The following is a 23,181-nucleotide window of genomic DNA, read 5'->3' as shown; positions in this document are numbered from 1 at the left end:
CAGTACGTAATGCTGATCATGCTAACTGTGAATATAAAATGCTAAACAGAGGTTGAAGTATCACCTCCAGATTATTTTTTCTTTTAAATTGAGTACATTTTTGTTCATTAAAAAATACATGAATTTTAAATTAGGGCAATTATTTAATTGGAACTGATTATAGTTGCCTAAAATCAGTTTTAGCATTGATGCATTACCAAAACTGGAGCTCAAAAATCAGTTGTAAATCTCTGATTGTTGCATCTTTAGTTTCAGTTACCACTACTTTTGATTTCTGTCTAAGAATGTATTCCCAGACTATGGAGAACATACAGCAACAGTGTGTTCTTTGGAAATGTTCATCCTCCTTTTCTCCCCTTTGTCATCGGAGCAGAAGTAGGTAGAGGACAAAGTGGCTTGAAAAACTCTGATCAGCTCCAAGAGACTCATCGCACAGAGAACAAACAAAATATTTCATGTTCATCTCACTTTTCTAGCTTCAGATTTTATATTTCTTTCAAGCACTGGATTACACTAGTGATCCAAAACCACCATTATGGGGGGAATGTCTCTTGACAGGGTGTTTGATGGTAAGGTAAGAGTCAGATGAGGCGAGTTCAGGCTGTTGTAACAGGTGGTTATTTACTGGGAGGAGGAGGGACCACTGGGACATTCCTGACGTTTCTCCACACCCTGAGGTGTTTACCGAGAAATGCTCTTCTTCTCAGAGTTATTTCCTCACTGATATTACACTGAAGAGAAAGTCTTTAGTAAAAGTGATGGCTAAGTTCAGAGATGGGCATGTTCGACGTTCCTATTCACATCTAAAAAACAAAATAAAAACAAAAAGTGCTTCATAACTTTTTCACAAGCCTAAATCATCTCAAATGTGTTACAAAAAGGCTATTATTGTGAACAAACAACTTACATTTTTTAGCATGGAAACCATTCTGTAGACGTTTAGGAGATGAAGACGAGGCCTGCGTGTTGTTCCTTAGAAAATTCCTTTCATGTTTGGAATTCTAGGGAAACCACAGCTTATGATCGCGCTTGCTCAAAATGTTCAAAGCATCATCAGTCTGTCTGGTCTCACTGCAGATTTAGTTTAGGGTTTGAAGCCTTTTTTATTTGGTGAATGAACAATTTGGTATTAAAACAAAACTTCACAGAGAACAGGTAACTTTTGTGGTGTGTTGACTTAAAAAAGCAAATAGGAACTTTTGTTCTTATGAGAAACAAATCTCAGATGCAGCAATCCATCAGCCAGACATCAGAATCAATCATTTCTTCCATGACTGCCTCTCACTGGTTTTTAGGTCGAATGCTTAAAAATCCATTTTACTAAATACTCTTCAAAACCAAGAACTCCCACAATTTTACATTTTAAAACTGTTTTATAATGTAGTGGAAAATCAGACAAGAGTAAGACACCCAAAATAAATCCATGTGCATTTTTAGAAAGAAATCCCACAACCATTCAACATATTTTAAATGAAGGAGATAAAAGATTGATGTCAGTGCCAACAAAAAATAAAAACTTGGCTCATTAGCAGGCCAAACGCTCCAGAGAATCTAATGTAGTAAAAGTTAATCACACCGCCTATAAATGGAAGCAAATTACATTTAAATGACAGAGATCAAGAGTCCAGATCAAGTTCTGATCTAAAGTAAGACATTATCTTTGCCTAAATTACAACATAAAGAACCACATACTGAATGCACTGATCATCAGATGTGCATCTGTGACTTAATAAACTCTGGAGAAGTTCATCAGAATTAATAAAGTAATTCCAAGTGATTGAAAGTGACGATTAAATGTGGTAAAAAAAAAAAAAATCCATCAATAGACCAGGAAACAGCCAATGAACGGCTCATACTTTGTTAATTTAAAATCTTCAGATTAGCAAGGCAAAAACGTCAAAACACAAGTCGGATTCCTCGTAAATAACTTCGACGGACGCAGCTGGTGGTCAGAACTCGAAGCTCACGGACTCTCGCACTAATGACGCTCACAACTCACGTTGGCTACGGTGTGAGGACTACAACGCGAAAGGTTGCTGATGTTATGAAGTGACTCTGTTTGCTTCTGTCCTGCCGGTGTTGGAGTGTGTGTGTGTGTGTGTGTTCGTTCAGATCACAACAAGACTTCACACTCTGTCCTCGCCAAGAACACGCCGACAGCCAGAAACCAGGCAGACGAACACGGCTAAAACACAGATGGACGCAGACCACACACACACACACACACAGATTACCTACCAGGTATGATCTTCATCTAAGAGACAGAGCAGAGGAGGAAGAAGAGGAGGACAAAGGTGAAGAAAAACCAGAGCTGGATGGAGGGGAATGAGGAGTACCAGACAGATTCCTGTTTGTTTGCTCTCTGCTGCCTTGCCTCCCTCTCCTTGTCTCAGTTTTTGACAGGCTGCGCCTGCTGCTTGGATCCGTCAGCCTCGCTCTCCCATGGCCGGGGGAGGAGGGACGACACGGTGAGCCTTAGTTAGGGGGCAGCGGGTTGGGTGGGGTGCAGGGGACGGAGGGCCAGAGCTGGCAGAGGCCTATAAATATCCTCCAGAACCAGATGATCGCACAGTGTCACAGTTAGAAACTGATGGAAGGACTCCATCGGGACAGTGCAACAAGGAGGAAGTCCAGCCCTCCACCCCTCACTCCTCCACCCCGGCACTCTGGCTCTTAGCTCGCCTCTTTGAAGATGCTGGGATGAAAATCAATTTCTCTGATGCCAAGTGTCAGATCTCAGCCAGCAGGTCTCTTAACTGTGATGTGAATATTAAACGCAGCAGTCGTCTGGTAATGTCATCGGCCTGATTAAAGACTGAAGACTCTTCAGTGACTTAGACTGAATTCAGATGTGTTCTTTTTGACCAGTTACTGTTTTGGTTCATTTAAATTAAGAGTGCAAACAGAGGAAAAGTTGGAGAAGCCATGAATAGAAACAGCAGCCATAAATAAGAAAAGTGGTAGCAAACAGAGATTTAACGATATACGACCTGCCTCAGAGAGACGGTCCATGAAATCATGGCTGAGGCATTCAGGGTAAATCACCCGCTGCTGCAAGGATTAAGCTAATGCTCAGCATTCTCTAAATATAGAGAACTCTAATGTACACAATGCTCTGTTGATTGTTGTGCTGACAATCTGCTCCAGTTGTGTGAGACACTAACGGTGCAGGAGATTAGAGAGAGTCACCAATTAGAAGCTACTAAAGATAGCCGTCCTACGATGAAATGAAAAGAATCTATACCACAGGAAGTGGTACACATGAACATACACATTCACTAGCTAATAGCTTCCCTGTCAACAGATCTGATCTCTGCAGCTCCTCCAGAGTTCCAGCAGGGCCTCCTGGTTGCCTCTCTGTCAGAAATACGATCCTTCCTTGCTCTGCCTTTCAGCCTCTTAGTTTGGCTTTGGTGGTCATGTCTAAGTAAAGCTCTGCCAATCTCTTTCCATCTTCAAATGAGATGTTCAAAACACAATATTGTCGAGTAAAAATAAATCTCTTTTCCTCATATTTCTAACGTTTTGTGGCCTTCACAAAGCGGCTGTTTTATACTGAGATCGAGGTCCTGCACACACGGAGATGAATGCAGTAAATTTTTGTGAACGATTCTAAAAACTATTTGTTGCGACCGGACAGGACACCACTGACAACGCAGCAGTGTGTACTCCAGGCCAATGGGTGGCGCTGCAGAACGACTCGAAAAACACCAAACACAGAACGGCGTCATCTTTGTGAATGGTGACCGTGGGATAAAGAGAGAGAAAAACAGTGAGGGAGCTTCGTCATCATCGTTTCTAAAAATAAAAAAAAACTCGGATAGTACGTACACACGGAAACATGAAACTGCCGTTTTGAAATGCTCCCACTCTGGGACTTGGTTTCAAAAATGACTATTTCTCCAAAACGCCAGATGCACGTGGACAAAATAAAACACTTTGCAGATACACCTAAGATCGTCTTTACGTCCTAAATAGACCAGCTTGTGGTTATGAATACTTTTGCAATGCGTGCTGAAGCAGCCTCTAAGATTTCTCACAGATCTGAAATACTGTTAGTCACCCTCTTCTATAAGGCCCGACAAGTTCCCTGGGAAATGACTAATGCCAAAACTATCCAGGCCAAACCCTTAATATTTTCCACATGTTATCGATCACTCTGTTTCAGGGGGTTGGCAGATTAGTAGAAAAATTGGAATTGGAAACAAATGCACACAAAAAAAAATAATTGACAAAAAAAAAACCCACAAAGTGGCTGTGCTTCTATTCTCACAATTCACCGTTGTTGTTTTTTTTAACCTGCGACTCACGTTGCTGTTTCATTGTAAAAATGTCTGCACAAGTGGGTCACAAGTTCATGAAATGTGGAGCGCAATGTTCCCCTACTCACGATAAAATACTGGGAGTGATTTAACATCAAGAGTCGACAGTAAAAGATATGGCAGGTCCCTTAAGGTCGCTTGGTGTGTTTGGGGAAAACAGTGCTGGCCTGTGGCGGGAGCAGCAACAGGAGATTTTATGCAACTTAATCCCAACAAAGTCCTCCTTTAGACAGGGAGGGTCAACGCCCTCATTGTGTCCTTCAGTTTTAACCGTTTTGCTGAAAAAGGTCAGAATCCCAGCTCCGGCCAGCGTGAGTCACACCATAAAAAAATAAAAGGCAAGGCACCATAATGAGAGGCACAGAGCTGCAGCACACTGTAGCTGTTCATTTCAATCACATAATGTACGCAGTGGGCAAAACGTCCGGGACAAAAAACACGGGAGGACCTCAGAGGCATGTCTGGGATGTGATTTAGTGTAATTGCCTCTGATGCTATGTTTGGGTGAAGTTCAAGATGCCCTCCTCCTCCTACGACCGAAGCATGTCCAGTCAGATCAAAACTGGAACATTTTTATTTCATCACATACTGCAGCTTTTGCCTTCTGCAGAAGAATGGCAGATACATATCACAAGGAAGCGGAGCAAAAGTCGGCTTCGAGTGTTTCATCTCAACAAATTCCTTTCCATCGTGAGTCATACTCATTAAGATATGTTTCACCTTCCTCGGTATTCTCTTCACTGATACAAAGAAACAGAAAAGGAAAGACTAACATTTCGAAAGTGAAGATGCCTGGAAAAAAAAAAGAAAGAAAAATGTAGGGGTTAGGCTTTTGTCAGCTCCATATTGTCGGCCATTTAATTCACAGCAGTTAATTTCTCTGGAATTTAAAGCTGTAGCTAGCGCTGCACATAAATATATGACTCTAGGTAATGGCTAAAACACTAATAAAACTAAAAGGGCAGCAATAAACCCTCACGAATACTCATAAATACATCTAAATTAGAGAAAGTGAGGTTTATTAATTGAAGTTTTCCTTTAAAAGACTGACCCGACTGCAGACAGAGCATTTGGTCAGTGCAGACGATGCACGGGCAGCAGATGTCAGCAGTGCACTACTGTGTTCACATCACAAATGAACACAGTAGTGGACTGCCTAACAAGCCTCAAAAGTCAAAGGTGAAATTCAATGTTTGGTATCAGTTGTTAGTGCGTACCACAGTGACAGAATGTGCTTAAGATGAGACGTAACGTTTGTGTCTGAGCTATAAAGTCTCTCGAACTTGATTTCCTCGTGAGTAACCAGATCAAATCAAGAAGCCAGGCAGCTAATTGAAAACAGATCTGCTGTCACGTGTGGATCCAAACAAACACCCATGGAGCTGCGAACAAACCTTTTCCAGCTTCCTCAGTTTTTCACACCCATAGCAGACAACGCCCATGCAGCTCCTCCCTTTATCTCGTGTAAAAGTTTAAGTAAAAAACCCAAAAAACAACATACACAAATGATGGAAAACACTAGCTTTTTCCACTTATTAACCATGTGGAATATAAAATTATGTTACATGTTTGTGTTTCACAGCTTATTTCATAATATATGTTTCAGTTCTGCAAATGACAGCACTGTGTGGCACCTGATTGGGGAGTTTCTGCAACTTTCATTTCCACACCAAGGGCAGAGAGCACACAGTGGTCTTATCACATTACCTAGATAACTCCCATGCCCCTGCTGTACCATTACAGAACGGTATTCAAGTGATGCACTTATCTCTAATAAGTGACAGACTGGATAAACAAAGAAAGAGAAAAAAATACAAGAAGGGAATGTAAACCAGAGCCAAAAGTACAGCATTACTGGAGCAAAGCTCCCAGAAGAGAGCCACACCTTCCTGGAGTTCAGATGGGTTTTAACTCACACACACGAATGTCTGCAGAAACGTGGTGAGGCTGAATCTCAGCAAACAGCCCCACCTTGTTGGACTGACGACACTTCTGCATGATCCATTTGGCAAATGCCCAGAGATGTCCCCGAAGATTATGCATCTTAAGCGTAAACATGCCTCGACGGTATTTATGAGACAGGGAGCCCCCACCCAAAAATGTGTAATTGTTTTAGCAGCGTAGCATTCTCTGGTTCTATGCAGGAAGATATGACCTGAAGAATTAGCTAATGAAGCAATAAACATGAAATGTTACGTTACGTCCATATCTAAAAGTTGTCTTGCAACTGACAGTTTCAACACGACAGCAACCGCAGTGCAGCTAGTGCCTAATCTGTCTCAGCACACATGGCCAAATCACAGCCACATGTCAATGGTCTCCTCACACCCACATGCTGAAACAATTCCTAAAAGGAGACCGTCTCCACATCCAGGATAAGCCTGTGCGACATGAAACTCCCAAGATGAACGGTATGCACATAACAAAGACTGAAAAGTTGGGTTTTTTTTCTCCCTACTATAAACGAGGAAAGAAACCTGCAAATAATGTTTGCTTGAAGCAGCAACAGAGCAGACATCAAAAAACCTTAACTAAGACCTCCCACACTTCAAAAAAAGAAAGGTGGGATCCTAATTTCAAGAAGAAGAAAAAAAAAACCTCCATCACGTGCGCAGACAGATTAGGACAGTGCAGGAAGTAGGTCAGTTGACATGCATTCAAACAAACCTTCAATGAAGTTGGGCCATGTCTTGTCCTCTGGCTCCGCCAGTGAGTGGTCCCAGTCAGAGTCAGGTGAAGCCCCTTGCACCTTGACCCTCGCAGCCCCGGCCAAGAGAGCTCGCTCTATGGCGATTTCCTCCAGAACATCTAGGTCCAGCTCCTCGTCTTCCTCCTCCTCTGCTGTCTTCACAGGTGGGGGAGGTGACTGCTGCCCGGTCGCCTGAGGGCTAACGATTTGCTTCACCTCAACTATCTCCTCCACCACTACTATTTTCTTCCTCATATTGGCCTCGTCAGTGTCGGCGCTGTTGGACTCACTGGTGTCCCCCAGGTGAGGCTGGTCAGGCTGGGCTGCGGGTGTGGCAGTGGCAGAGGGTGTGTCCTCTGACAAGTCCCTCTTCTTGTCTTCTTCGTGCTCTGAGGCCTCCGAGACAGAGAGCCTTTCCTGTGTGCTGCACTCTGCTGCCTGCCTGGCTGAATGTTGTGCAACTCTGGGAGGCTCTTCTTGCCTGGAGAGAGGGCTGGCCTGCGCCTCAGCTGACGCTAAATCTTCGGGTGCGGGTGCTTTCCTCGCACTGGAAGATGTTTTTGCTTTCGGAACCACCCGCTTGGTTTTTTCTGCAGAGGGCTGCGTTAGCTCCACCTCCCCTTTGTCTGTCGGGGCCTCAGAGAGCACAGCTGCTGCCTGCCCGACTTCCTCACTGCACATTCTTTCAAGAGTCATCTTTGAAGAAACTTTAGTTCTTGTCATTTCATAGGCCACAGCAGGGCTATCCCTGCCGGCAGCCATAGGCAGTGTTGTTATGGATGACAGTGTTTCTCCTGCAGTCGCAGGGACAGACTTTGTGTTTATGGTTTCTTCCTCTTGTGACACCTTAACCTGTTTTTTCCCTTTTTTCTTCCCCTTTGACTGCTTGTCTGCAACTTTCTCTGTGCTCTGTAGGGATGTAGCCTCAGCAGTTACTTTCTCAGAGTCTGACTGGTCCGCTGGTATTTTTTTCTCAGGTTTCGCGCTCTCTCGCATGAGCTCAACCTGACTCACGTTCTGCACGGTCACTGTTTCCACATTGGAAACAGTTATTTCCTGAGATTTTTCTGGGTCCATGTCAGGGGCCGCAGCCTGTAATTTGGGAGACATTTGTTCCTGAGTGGAGGCAGTGACAGTGATTTCCTCAGTTTTATCTTTTGCTTGAACAGCTGCAGGAGCCTCTGCAGGTGGGACTTCATCTGGCTTCATCTTAGCTTTTGTAGATGTCTCCTTCTTTAGCTGATTACCAGTTTTTTTTCGGTCACTGTCTGTTTTGGCTTCCCCTTCTGTCTTTACAGAGGTAGACACAGTTAGGAGCTCAGAGGTAATTACTGTTTTCTGGTGGAAAGTTTCTACCTTCACTTCCTGGGAGACGTTTTCTGACATTTTCTCGTTTGTCTTTAACTGTGGTTGATCCTGTTCAACAGTGATCTTGGAAATCTCCCCTGGAGACTTCTTTTTCTTTTTCTTGGACTTGGGGGTCCCTTCACCTGCTTGCTTAGCATCTTTACCCTCTTCTGTTGCAGCACCCTTCCGAGTGGAGAGAGATGAATGGATGACCTGTTGCACTTCAAGGTCCTGCCCTAAAACTCTAGAGGCCTCTCGTGGTGACACCGTTTCATCCTTCTTGGCTTGTGGCATCTCTGTTAGATTAGTTTCCTCCTGTTTAATGATCATCTCTGTTGCAGTATACTTCTTTTGGATCAGTTGTGGATCTTCCTGTTTTACCTGAGATGCTGAAGCAGGTGCAGTTTTGGGAGTAGTGTCAACTTCCTGTGATGAGGGTTCTGCTACTTGTGCAATTTTAGGAGGGAAGGCCTGAGTGTCAGGCTTTGCAGTGAGAACTGGTGAGCTTACTTCTGCCTGGACGGGTTCTTGAGTCACTGTGATGCTGGAGATGCCATCTGCTTCATCAGTGGTCCATAATGGGCTGCTGGTCTGGTTAGCCTTATTGGTTTTGGTGGTCTTCTTGTTAACGTTGGCAGTTTTCTCTTTGATATTACCGCCTACTTCAGGCTTCACCAGGGGTTGGGTCTTTTTTTCAGTTGCCTTAACTGACTCATCAATAACTTCCTCTTTCTTATGCATTTTAGGATCAGCATCAACCGGTCTAATCTTTCCAGAGGCGACAGAGCCAGAATAAACTTTGGAGGTTTCATGAGTGCATTCCGTTGTAAGAACCGGTTTAGGCATTGGCATTTCAGGTGCCGTGACTTCAACTGGTTTTGTTTTGTCTTCCTTAGCATCCCCACTTGGCAGCTCGGATGATGATAGACTGATCTCCTCAGTGAATTTCAAAGAAGAAATCTCTTGTTTGGTGACATTTTTAATTTTGACACTTTTCTGAGCAGCAGACGAGCTGACCGCCATCTTTGACGGCGCTGCACCCACAGCCACACCGGCTGCAGCCACAGATAATGGTAAGGCCACTGAGGAGGAGATCAGAGAGGCCTGGGACTCATCCTGCATCAAAGCTGCTGTTTGAAGTGGAGCAGAACTGGAGTTCATCTCCTGAGCATCCAACATCCTTCTCTCCTGTGACACTACCTGCCTCTCATTTCTCACATTAGGCCCCTGATGAGTGAATCTTTTTGTGCTTTCCACCTCCTTGACTGATTTGCTGTTGAAGCTGGCTCCTCTCCTATAGAGAGGCTGATGCTGGTCCATAGCCTCCAGTGACGGCTTTGGCCTCACTGGTTCCTCAGTAAGTGGACGGCCCCTGAACGTAGGGGTCCTATCGGTGTAATTCCCTCGTTCTCCTGGATCCATTGTTTTATAGCGGTAGCCGCGGCGTTCAGCTAACGCTTCTTGGCTCTCGGCCTCCTCCCTACGACCTGGCTTGGGAACGTAAGACGTAGGGCCTTGCACAGACTGGACTACCGTAGCGCGGTGAGCAACGGCCAGGGTTGCAGCTGATTTCCTAACCCTCTGCAAAGAGGCTGGAATAATCTCAGCGGGCAAGTGGAGGTAGTCGCGCAGGTAAACAATGCCATCGTTGGTCAGGTACCAGTAGAAATGTCTCCAAGCAAATGTTTCCCGTACATAGCCTCTAGATTTCAGAGAGCCCATAGCACGGATTACTTGGAGATTGGTCACGTCTCGTACTTCCGGGTGCTTGATCTGAGGCCTTTTGTCCTTCTTGGCCACCATAACGCCATCTCGAAATAATACTTCATAGATGGCTTTTAGTTCATGCAACGGCATCAGCATTCCAGCAACCATTGTGCTTTAAGTCAGTTTAAATATAATAACGAAGAAAAAAAGTCAACCACTCGTAGTAAAGAATCCGGTGGAAAAACAGGTTGTCACGCGCTTCTCAATTCAATTTAAAGTAAGTTGAAAGATGAAAGCATTAGTTTTCTTACTGTCTCTTCCTCGTGGTCTTGCTGATCCTTTTGTTTTTTTGGTGAAGAAAAAGAAAATTCCTCTTTTTTTTAAAAAAAAAGTCAAAAGGTTTGCTGTCCCCTCTTCACTTAGAATGGCCAGGCATGGACAGCCTGAGTTCTGCCGAGAGGGCAATGACAGAATGGAAGAAAGGCAGCGCGTGTGAGCGAGGGAGGGAGTGAAGCGCACTTCGCAGTCTGACTCCACCTACCTTCTTATTCTTAGAAGAGAAAAAAAAAGCGGGCAGGGAGAAAAATTCCCACTAAAACAAACAAACAAAACAAGAAAAAAAAAAAAAGGGGCGGTGGGGGGGAGTTGTCTCCAAACAGATCAAGAACGATTCTGACAGAATCAAACGAGTACAGCAAAGCACGTCTAAAAAAGTATGCACAAGCACATGTTCTGACTTTCAGAGAGAAACCCACCCACAGAGGAAAACACGCCTCCGATTCAGCGCACACATCCACACCTCTAGCCAGCTGACACACACACACGCCCACGCACACACATGCCCGCTGCTGTCTCATCAGTCCAGCGAATGTGTCAGAGAGATAGTAGTGAGGAGAAAACGAGATGACCCTCCTGGGTCGATTGGGTGCACACACACACGAACATTTCCGCATCAGGTATCACTAAATGGTTTCCACACACAAAGTTTGAGGTGTGGCTTCTTTAAGTAAACAGACAAATGAGACGTACATCTGTAAATGTGTGTTTTATAAGGACGAGGTACGCAATGATTCAAAAACTAAGTTTGCCTTGATGAATAGAAGTGTACTTCTACTTTTACGTGTGTGTATTGAGGGTGTCCAGGTCCCCGTAGGAAGCAGCGCACGGCATTTCCTAAAGCCGAGCATTAAACTGATGCAACAGCCTGTAAAGCAGCCTAAAGTTGTGTCGCTACTTCAAACCGCTAACTTTAGAGCATCTACTTGTAAACCAGTTTATTTTTTTCTTTCTCGTAACTAAATAAAGAGCTGCGCATTACAGCGATGCCTCCTCCTGCTCCGCCTGGAACCAGATATCCGATTTCCATCCTCAAGATCCCGTTTCTCCACTGTACATCTGTCTCCTGTTCGTCTCTCTGTGTGTCAGAGAAAGTGCTCCGTCCCCCCAGTCAGAAAAACTGGAAGGGTAGCCGACAACTGCTGGCTCGGAGCGGAGCAGCTCGTGTTCAATCGCACGGAGAAGACAAGGATTTACTGTAAGCAGACGGCACTGGACACCAACACAGTGATCTGGTAGTAAAATTATAGTGGCGGTGAATGAGAGGCAAAGCAATAATCCAGTTCCTCCTGTTGTTTTTTTGGAAACCCCTCCATTACACATCCAAATGCTGTTTTGCCTTTTGCTTACCATGGCAACAGTCAAATAAAGCGAGCCAAGTCTGAGGGAGACACGTTTTTCTCTCTCTGTCCAATCTACAGCACAGAACCACCAGCCAGCTGAACACTGTTAGTTACCATAAGTTATCTCAATTCCTTCAAGCTCCTTATTAAGCTTTTTCTTCTAAAAACAATCTATTTGAGGCTACTCGGTTTCTTTTGAGTCAGACTCAGAGTTGATGCCTTAGGCCACGTCCAAAAACAATCCACCTACAGCAGATATGATTTATCTTTTCATATAATGCGTGTAAAGACAAAACTACAAAAGAATGGGAGGCGTAGATGAAGGCAGGAATTCTCAGGTGTACTTATTGGACCGGTGATGCATTCTGACATTGCGAAACAAGAATTTCCTCACTGACTTGTCAGACAGAGACGGCCTGACAATGATGAAGAGGTCGAGTAGGTGACAGCTTATGACATTCAGTTTCATTATAGACAGGCTTGTTAAAGATTTCATACTTTATTTCGGCACATTGCTGAGTGGTAAAGTTGGTTATTTGATTTTAAATCCTCTGGCATGCTGTGCACAAAGCCGCTTAATATCTACCTGATTGTTAATGCAAAACTAGATGATGTGTGAACTTTGATACTTTCATACTGTAATGATACAGTGACATCCATTGTAAACCCTGGAGTCCCCAGGGGCCAAGCTCTCCGGTTTCTTTTAGAAAAAAAAAAAAAAGTAATACATGGACTAATCTGGAAAGAAATCAATGTTGTTATTCTGTGTAACAGAAAACTGATCATGGATGCAATTTATAACCGGTTTGTGTTATTTCTGTCCCATTTACCCACCCTCATTCCAGTGGCAAGACAGTGAAGATGTTGTTTTGCTAGGTCGGTTTTCTCAATTTACTATTCCTGCAGTAGTTTCGCACATTGTGGGCGTCCCCATAAAGAGCAACTAAAGGGACATTGAGAGAGGAAAAAAAAAAAAAAAAAAAAAAAAAAACTTTCTCGTGCATACCAGATATTTTCTGGTGTGCACCACATATCTCGTGTGATAGCAGATAGTATCTATTGTGCACGCGATGCTGTCTGATGTGCATGTGAAACGGTTTGGTTCGCACAAGACAGATAACTTATTTTTTCCTACAATGTCCCCTTTAGGCCTCCATATTGCCATGCCCAAATATTGTAAACAAACAAATTTTACTTAGTTATTTGTTGTTTACTGTTGTATACAGTCTACTGATGAGAGTGTTTTGGACATTTTACACACCTATTGGCACGGTAAATTTGAGACATAAACACAACACCATGCCTCCCATTTGTAAGTTATAGATCACTTTTCTTCATGTTTAAATTTTGGGTAACTTTAACTAAAAATTATTTTAATGTCTGAGTATGTGAAGAAGCATTGTAGATCATTTCAAGCTATTTTTATTTAATCATTTATATGGCAAAATCAAAAATATGGGGCTGCAGGATACTTCATGTGGCTGGTGCAGATTGTGTTCCTTACAACTTTAAAACCTGCACAGGGCGAGTCGTGCCACCACCAAATCTACCAGATATGGAAGCTGGTGGAAATATTGTCCTTTGCTTGGCTCAAATTCTACCAAGGAATCAGAACTACAAACCCTCGAGAGTTTGTAGTTCTCTTAAAACTACAAAGTTTTAATAGAACTAAAAAATAAAAAGAGCCTGCAGCCTAACTATAGTCACTGATGTGAATCTGGTGGCTACAACCCATAGATAATCAGATAAACAGATGGTGATTCACAAGTATGTTGATAATCAAGTATCAGAAATGTGACATAGACTCTTTTTCACATCAAAAAGCAATTCCTTCCTAATGTTTTACAAATAATAAGGAAAAAGACTGATGGCAACACCCTAAGTGATTCTAACTCCGCCAAACATACACACACATACACACACACACACACACACACACACACACACACACACATATGCTCGTTTTAGTCATTTTCTTAAATGTACCATTCATTAATGAAAGTTAGTTGTTTATTTTATATTTGGTGAGTTGGAACCAACCATGTCTGATTTATTTTCGTCAACAAAAGGTTTTTTCATGAATTTAGTTTTTGTTTGATTTGTATTTCGTTTCTCATAATCACTGTAGAAAACCCTGGTGTTTTAGACCCTTTGTAGCACAATGTTGTCCTGAGGCAACAGGTTTTCTGGTTCCGGAAAGAATGCAGGAAAATATTTTTCCCCCCCAAAAAATACACAAAAAGTTATGCCATCGAGGGTAAAACATATGCCTTGGTGTGCTTAACATTGTGGATCGATGGCTGATTCATTGTAGGCACAACATTCTGTTCCTCTTACACACCTTCCATGGCTTTACATTGCTGGGTGACTTTTTGAAGGCTGATGGGATAAGGCCAGCTCGTCTGAAGATTTACAACAACCCGAGGCTGTTTAGCGTCTGTCTCGTCTTTGCAGATTTTCCGACAGAACCATTTTATGACACTGAATACAGCGTTGATTATATAACCATTACTACAGCTAAAAAGCTCGGTCACAATTTCCATCAAATTGTGTCGCACAGGCAGAATTAAAAGAAAATGCCACTATAGATTAGTTCTGGTTGTTATTCCGCCAACTCTTTGGCTGTAATTGTTAGGAGCGAGATCAAGGTGAAATTAGCAACATCGTTGGTGATCTGAAGTCATCGATTAAGAAGAAATGTCAACATCTATTAAGACTGTCAATGTCAAACACAGACAGACAGAATACTGGTTGATCACGTCAATGATCATGTTCACTAAAAATTGTGAATATAGGTTGAATATAGATTCAGATGTCATTATCTGTCCACTTCTTTTCAACATCTGTTTTAATCTGTTCAGGGTGGCTCAGTTATTACATTGTACCCCCTACAAGATTTGTGTTACCAATTACATTATACATCATAAACAGGTATTACAGCAACAAACGCAAAACTGAAAGAAATATGATGTAATTGACTGAATAGACAAAAGGACAATGGCCTATCTGAGCAACTTCCTAGTTAGGAGTCTGCCTCTGCTGTGTCAGACCTCCCCATTTCCCAGAATAGACTTGTCACCACCACCTTCTTGAAGATGGCAAATTGCCCAAAGTAAAGGCCCCCTGCTTGGGGTGTTCAATGGTGTGTCCTCCCCCCTGATACCGGACCCAAGGCATTCCACAAAAAATAAAATAAAATTCAGCAGATACGCCTTACAGCAAAAAAACTTCACTGATCTACTTTCAGTAATGTCGTTTACATGACAACAACAACCCAACACATTTATGGTTGTATTTAGCCAGAAGGAAGATGAAGGTTTCAGAACATGGAACTGTTTTCACAGGAATGTTATCAGTATCAAAGGTCTTGTAGTACAGGTGGTTTCTCAAAACTCAACACGTATTCATACCTTATAATCAGAGATGATAACTTTTTTCTTTTATCTCTTAAACTGATCCTGGAGAAGGACTTTTCTGTTCTATCGTCATCAGCTAGCTATTTGTAAGTTGGCTAGGATAGTTCAATCGTCAACGTTTGCTTATAACTGAGTTGGTCAAGACATGAACATGGACGGATGTCTAAAAATCATGACTTGTACTTCTGTTGAGGTGATGAATGCTTCTGCAATGTGCAAGCGCTCACTTTTCATTCAGATGGAAAGCCTATTCTAATTTAAGGAGCCTGTCCTAAGAGTGGAACTGGTGAGGCACGTGACCCCTCCCCCGATGGGACAGGTGTTGCCCCAGACAGAACCGATGCGTGAATGTGCTAAACTTGGGGATCCTTGTCAGGAAATGTATTTTAAGTCAGGAAGGCAATTTATAGTTCAGTAAAAACTCATGTAAGCTGATATAAGAAGTGACATTTTGAGGCATTTCTTTAACAGGTGCCCAAAACAAGTCAGTTAAAAATCACTAAGAGGCGTTTCCATGAGGTAACAGGCCAAAAACAAACTTCAAATAGAAACAACCCAGCAGTAGTAGTTTCATAACATTTAAAATTATTTGATTTGGGTGAATAACTTGTGACTATAATAAACTGTGAAAAGTTTTGCAGTGAGTTTTCCTGCTAGACATTTAACAAATGTCCAAAAATGCTTCTATATGTGATGTGGTGTTGGCTTTAAAGTTGACCACCATAAAACAGCTACATTTGTTTTTCACCCCAGTGTTGATTCTCTGGATAAAACTTGTATTTTCTAGCGCATGTCCAGCTTGTAAGTGAGAGACTGCTTTGTTTTTGTTTTTGACCGTCTTCCCCCCAAAACATCAACTAAACATATTAGCAGACAGGCAGCTAACGTCCTTCAATGAAGATAAAGTGGCTACTGCATAAAACTCATCTTGTCAGTAATAAAATCTTTAGTGGCCAAAGCAGTGCTGGGATGTGGGACCATCCCATTTTTGGGCGACCTGGGTTACATAGGGGGTACTAAAGATACAGAGTCTGCCTGAAAACATGTCGTCAGAAGACTGACGGTCACTGATTGACTAGAAGGTGGAGTTGGTTGTGTCAAAAGACTGACTCCCTCGCAAAAATTGCCCCTGCCGAGTGAGCGTATTACATAGAACTGGTAATGTAAATGATCCGAACGGAGCAGAGTTCAGCAGAGTCAATCAAGCTGTGCTGAGCAGGTACTGTGGAGAAAGGGCCATTAATGTTCCCCAGTAAACCTCCGAAGCTTTCATATATTGACTGATTGATTGACTGAGATCAATTTGGAGACAGGAGAACTCTCTTCACTAACTAGGTGACTTCTAAGAGTCACACATTGGACTTATTTATGGCCTTCAAAAGCTGCAGTACATAACTTTTATAAAGAATATGTTTTTTTACACATTTATTAAACCTGTCACCATGTCATGACAGTATGAGACAGATAATCCACCTCCTCCCTGAGCTGCTATTGCTGTCTTAAGAAATGCACCGCTCCCGGTCAATAACAACCAATCAGAGCCAGGAGGAGGGTCTCGGCGCTGTCAATCAACCTAGTGTACTCACTGCTAAATGTGATAATGGGGGAGAAACAACTTACCATTACAGGAAAACCGTTTATCTGCTATTATGGTGGGTATGCTAACTAGCATTAGCATTCAAAACAGGTTGCGCCAGCTGCAGCATACCAGAAAACAACACAAGATTGTGATTGACACTTCCTGGTACTGGAAGTCCTGGGAGACAGTAGAGGAGCTAAAGGTTTTTCTCAGATTATCTCTCTCATACCAAACTGTCATGACGTAGTGACAATTTCAACAAATGTGTAAAAACAATACTGAACATGAGGCCAAGATGGGACTTAAACAGGGAGAGAAGTCAGGCTTTGAAACAGAAGAAGAATAAAGTATTAGCTTCTGCTATAGACTGACACTTATCTACCCTTGGGCTAATTGCATTGATTTATCCAGTTAGTCTAAAAACGATTACTATCTCTCCATATGACTGTCTGTTGGCAAGCAAGAGTCTGTACAGTCACAACCATTTGGGCAGCACATGGTTGGCAGAAGACCCAGACGCTGCTAGCATAAATTTTGGCTTTAGAGATGTTTAGGCACTATGAACAGGCAGAAGAATTATGATCAGAAGAGAAAAAAAAAAAAAAGCTCTCTAAATGCAATTGTAAATCGTTAGAACCGGGGTTAACCGTGGTATGGCTCCGAACAAAGCAGCACTGTCTGACAGGAGGCGGTGAAAGAGGTGTTTTTGGCATTTCTCACTCTGTGGCAAGAAGAAATAATCAACTCTTGGACGGCTGACATGAAAACAGAAAGCTAAAAACGCCGGAGGAAGCTTTGCTCCGCTGCTAAACATTCTGAGATCAATCAAACCACTGAAGGAACTGCTCTCGTGGTTCTGCCAAGCTAAGCTTTACTTGTCTCATAAATACTTTTAGAGTTACCTGAATGTTCTCAGTGCAACTTTGGAGCAAGTCAAGCTTTTTCTCCCGAAAAAACTGTCCGTGTAACTATTACTACTGAGAAAAGGGGGGAAATGGCAATGTGGCGTTGTATGGAAAGGATTAAGCTTCAGCTTTTGTAACATGAAGCTGAAATTGACGTCAGAAGAATAAGAAGAAGAAGAAGAAGTGACTGCTGTATGAGTGGAGAATAAAAACAAGTTCAGCTTTCTGCCTTTTTTTAATTTGTGTTCCCAAAGTTTAATGTCAGCAAACTCAGACCTAAACAACTCACCAAGCTGAACCAATAGGACAAGATGAAGCAAATTTTAAAAACTCAAAAAGATTTGCAAGAATAGGTGAAGTCACTGACATCTGTACTGTACAGTGACAGCAAAAATTCAGAGAACATGGAACAACCCTGCGACATGTTGCATCAATGGATCATCCAGGAGGTGAGAAAAGAACCAAGAGAGACATCTGTGGTGCAGGTGTCATTTTCTTCAGCGAAGGTCTGCATCTCGTGTTTCAACAACGAATAAAAAACATTGGCAAAAACAAAACCTTGGGAAAATGTTTGATGGAGCCATTAAATCTGATCTGGAGGAAAAAAGCCTGAAGGAGATCGTGACGCTGCTCAATTTAGCTCAGGCACACTTGGATTAACCAACAGACCAAATCTTAGAAACACGCCAGCACCTTTATAAAGAAAATAGAAACAAATAAGCCTTTTGGGTGGCCTACTCAAAGTTTCCAATTAAACTCCACCAAGATGCTTTTACACATGCCGTCGAAGGCTTTGAAATTCACCATTGTGGTCGAGTTAAAACTATTTTGGCCAGGTTAAGTTTTGAAAGCAAGTTGCTTTAGGTGCTTTTAATGAAGGAAGTCCTTATTTGATATTGAACTTGATTGAGAATTTTGAAGAGTGACGAAGCAGAAACAACCCCGTCAGGTGGACACGGAGGGTGGGAACACTTTCTTCACTGCTCTGTTAACTCCTGGCGCTACAAGACTTGGATCACAAGGACTCTCCTTTTCTAGAGTGGAAAGAAATTCCGTCACAGATTCATCATCAAAAAAAAAAAAGCTTGAGAACTCAAGTTTTGCCAAGTCTCGTTCATTCTTATTTAGTGTCACTGACTGCTGAAGTGTCCAGGTGTATTCAACCGTGCAAGACCGCCAGCAGCTCTTAAAGCTGGACTGCAGCCCGCCTGCTGGGAGTTAAAGTAAAGAGTCAGCACAAACGGAAATCTTCAACTCTTCAACTATTTAAAGCCATTATCCTGCACTTACAGTTTTTCCTCTGGAATATTGCACAAAAGCCAAATATTCCCCCGCCCCCTTTCAATTTTAACATGAACGTAATTGAAGTCAGACCTTGGTGGTAAATTCCACAAACAACTGGTGAGTACAATAACACTTTGTGCTGTAAACAAGTTCCAGCAGTTGGATCCGGACAGAAAATCCGGACCAGCTCTCGCGTTCTCTCTCTCTTGCTCTTTTCTGCGCGTTGGCTCGGGCTGAAACGGCGCCGAGGGATCGGGGCTTGGCGAGGGAAAAAGAGAGAGAGAGAGAGAGACGCCTTGCGCCATTTGGAAGTCAGGAGGATTGCAGTGCGGTTGCACAAGATGAGTCACAATTTTGCCAAATTCATATTCGGTTTCTTAGAGAGCAAATTGTGAAAGGAAGGAAAATTGTCGCCTGCAAAAATAAAATGAAAAAAATGAATAAAAAGACCACGCCCCTTCTGTGTGACCAATCCTGAGAATTGGTCGCTTCCATCCGCTTACCTTTCTTAGGGCTGAGCCAGAACCGATCTCCGAGTGGATCTCCGCTCTCCCACCAGCTCTGAACTGACATTTTCTGCAAAAAAAAAAAAAAAAAAAAGCTCCTCCACAACTTTTTCACCACGCTGCTAATTGCTGCTTCACCCTAGTGAGACCCCGCTCGCCCGTCCAATGGGTGCACACACAGACGGGGCAAATATGGGATGTGCAGAAGTAGGGAGTTGTTTTCAGGGTGTTGAGGGAGAAACAGTGTTTTTGAGAAAAGAAAAAAGACAGAGACAGAGAGAGAGAGAGAGAGAGAGAAAGAAAGAGAGAACAAGGGAATCTTTTCATCTCTGTCCCCAGAAACGCAGAGGAACATCCACGCCATAAATCTGAGGCCCATGCTGGGCCGGACACATCCTTTCTGCTGCCCTGGATACCCCGCTCCGCGTCCCCATGCATCTGAAGGAACCCACGCTTCGCTCTGGCACCGGCCACTGGACGCCACACACTGGGCTCTTTGTTCACGAAAGACGGAGCAAGATTTCAGACCGGGAGATTAAGAGGAAAAGTGTACAATGGAGGAGAAGTAGAACAAAGGAACCAAGTAGAGATAGAGAGAAAGTAAAACAAAGAAGCAAAGGCCCTGAGGAACTGGAAAATACACCCATCAGCAGCTCTGAGCCTTGTTTGTTGTTTTCTCATTCCTCAGGTTTATAGGGCGTAATTTAAACGTTTTGCTAAGTAAAAAAAAAATCCAAAAAACCCACTGAGTTCATTTAAAACTGGAGACAGGTGTAAACAATATTAATCAATCAATCAATCAATCAAACTTTATTTGTATAGCACATTTCAGCAGCAAGGCATTTCAAAGTGCTTTACATCAAATCAAACACAAAGATACAATGCAACATAAAATCAACAATCAAAACACAACATAGTCAGATTCCGTCAATAAATTTGCAATTGATTACGTTTCAAATACAACTCTAAACAAGTGGGTTTTTAGTTGAGATTTAAAGGAAGTCAGTGTTTCAGCTGTTTTACAGTTTTCTGGAAGTTTGTTCCAGATTTTGGTGCATAGATGCTAAATGCCGCTTCTCCTCGTTTGGTTCTGGTTCTGGGGATGCAGAGCAGAACCAGAACCAGAAGACCTGAGAGTTCTGGAAGGTTGATACAGCAGCAGCAAATCTTTAATGTATTGTGGTGCTAAACCATTCAGTGATTTATAAACTAACAACAGTATTTTAAAGTCTATTCTTTGAGCTACAGGGAGCCAGTGGAGAGACTTTAAAACTGGTGTTATGTGCTCTATCTTCCTGGTTTTAGTGAGAACACGAGCAGCAGCATTCTGGATCAGCTGCAGCTGTTTGACTGATTTGTTGGACAGACCTGTGAAGACGCCGTTACAATAATCAATACGACTGAAGATAAACGCATGGATGAGTTTCTCTAGATCTGGCTGAGACATTAGTCCTTTAATCCTGGAAATGTTTTTCAGGTGATAGAAGGCCATCTTTGTGACTGTCTTTACATGGCTCTGAAGGTTCAGGTCAGAGTCCATCACTACTCCCAGGTTTCTGGCCTGATCGCTGGTTTTCAGTTGTAATAACTGAAGCTATGCACTGACTCTATATCTATAGCTCTAGATCTATAACTCTAGATCTGTAACTCTAGATCGTTCCTCTTTAGGTCCAAAAATAATTACTTCAGTTTTGTTTTTGTTCAGCTGGAGGAAGTTTTGGCACATCCACACATTTATCTGTTCTAAGCATCTGTTCAGTGATTGGATGGGTTCTGAGTCTCCTGGTGACATCGTAATGTAGAGCTATGTGTCATCTGCATAGTTATGGTAGCTGATATTATTTCCTGTTATAACCTGAGCTAGTGGGAGCATATAGATATTGAATAAGAGGGGTCCTAGGATTGAACCTTGGGGTACCCCACATGTGACCTTTGACCTCTTTGATGTGAAGTTTCCAATTGAAACAAAGAAATCCCTGTTCTTTATGTACGATTCAAACCAGTTAAGCACTGGACCGGAGAGTCCGACCCAACTGAAAACTCCAATTGCAGATCTTTGGTAGAGACGTCATTACTTTGCAAACAACATACAGCAGAGTGAGTCCCAGTGCCTTCAGATAACATTTATAGCTCCGTATTGCAACCACAAACCTAAATGCATTTTATGACAATTTTATGTGATACACCAACTAGAAACTCTTGCACATTTTTTTTCCCTCTAAAATCACTCATTTGCTCTATTAATCTGAATATAGTGAACCCTCGTTTTTTGCGGGGGTTGCGTTCCGAAAGGAACCCGTGATAGGCAAAATCCGTGAAGTAGTTACCTTTATTTTTTTACAATTATTATACAGCTAAATCAAATACTCTTCATTGAAACCAAAGAACAAAACCTGTTTTCAGGCCCAAGCATTTGTTTAAAAAAATAGAACACTTTCTTACAAATAACTACAGTAGAATAATCATTTTAATCATCAGTACGAAGTACAGTAGGGCAAACTGTGACTCGCGTATGTCACTGTTCCTCTGAATGTGATGCTGCGGCCTCACTCCGCTCTCTAGGGTCTTTTTCTTCTGCAGCCTTTGGTGCAGTTGTGTGTTTTCGAAAGAAAAACATGGTTATCGATAGTTGTTGTCGCTCTTTTTTTCTTCTGGGTGAAAACATTTACCAAAATTTGCCAAGCTGCATTACGTATATTTAAATACCGTAATGTTCTTGGCACACAGGTAGAGAAGAAGCGCGGAGACTGTTTAGCCTATCAGGACGCAGAACCCAATGTGCTGTGAAAAAAAAATGCACAGAAAAATCCACGAAGCAGCAAGACCGTGAAAGGTGAACCACGTTATAGAGAGGGGTCACTGTATGCCGTACTGTGCAGCCTATTATAATTTTCCAGGCTATATATATATATATATATATATATATATATATATATATATATATATATATATATATATATATATATATATACATATATATACGTCGTATATGTATTTGATTTTTTACCTTTGCTTTCTAAATTTCCCCACTGTAGGACAATAACATATTTGGGGGCTGCCCATAGCAACGCATGGGGAGAGCAGTGACTGTCAGTCAGTCACTGTTCTACACCCAATAGATTGTCCCTTTATTATTATTATAACTTTTTCTTCCATGACCGTTAATGCGGCTCGTACCGCTGCATGCCCACCCACAAATGTGGTATCAAAACACGCGGCTCGATCCCAGCATTGGCAGCAAGCTGATTGCACAGCAAGGCAGTTCATTAGCATTAGCCTTTTACCTTAAATAAGCTTTTTTTTAATCACTTATTAGCCATGTTTAGTATACTGAATGGAGTAAGTCAATTACAGAGAACATTGTAGTGATGCCCCACAAGCAACTGACAGCAATCACATTGAATTTAATATGAGGCTTACTGAAGATTTCAAAATAAAAACCTTAATTTTCTTCTAAGGTTAGTGCACTGCTATGGGCGGTGCATTAATATTAGCCTGCATTATATTTTTCTCTCAGGTTAGGGAACTGCCTTGCGCAACAAGGCAGTGCATTAGCATTAGCCTTTTAGCCTAAATGAGCTATTAGCTAATTTTCTTACTTATTAGTTATGTATACTGAATGGAGTAAGTAAAGTACAGACAACATGCTAGTGATGACCCACATGCTACTGACAGCATTCATGCTAACATTAGCATTTTGGCTAATTTCAGCTGATACACTTACTTTAACATACTCAATGGTGCAAG

At 42.3% G+C, this 23,181-nt stretch overlaps 1 protein-coding gene across 15 annotated transcripts in view; it reads right to left on the bottom strand.

Annotated features, from left to right (window-relative positions):
* Positions 1 to 23,181, bottom strand: part of LOC122831770 (plectin-like) — a 145,826-nt gene that overhangs the window by 57,238 nt on the left and 65,407 nt on the right. For 8 of the 15 annotated variants that reach the window (XM_044118199.1, XM_044118216.1, XM_044118201.1 and 5 more), the window contains exon 1: positions 6,990 to 10,526. The exons of 6 other annotated variants lie outside the window; for them this stretch is intronic. In XM_044118199.1, the coding sequence (XP_043974134.1) occupies positions 6,990 to 10,233 (3,244 nt within the window). In that variant the 5' untranslated portion in view covers positions 10,234 to 10,526. Of the gene's footprint in view, positions 1 to 2,238; positions 2,406 to 6,989; positions 10,527 to 23,181 lie in introns of those variants that run through there. One more of the 15 variants, XM_044118214.1, reaches the window with a different exon arrangement.

The sequence above is a fragment of the Gambusia affinis genome, linkage group LG05 (genome assembly GCF_019740435.1).
Source record: "Gambusia affinis linkage group LG05, SWU_Gaff_1.0, whole genome shotgun sequence".
In the NCBI taxonomy this organism is placed as follows: domain Eukaryota; kingdom Metazoa; phylum Chordata; class Actinopteri; order Cyprinodontiformes; family Poeciliidae; genus Gambusia; species Gambusia affinis.
The sequence above is the reverse complement of the archived record's forward strand: the minus strand, read 5'-3'. Positions and strand labels throughout refer to the sequence as shown.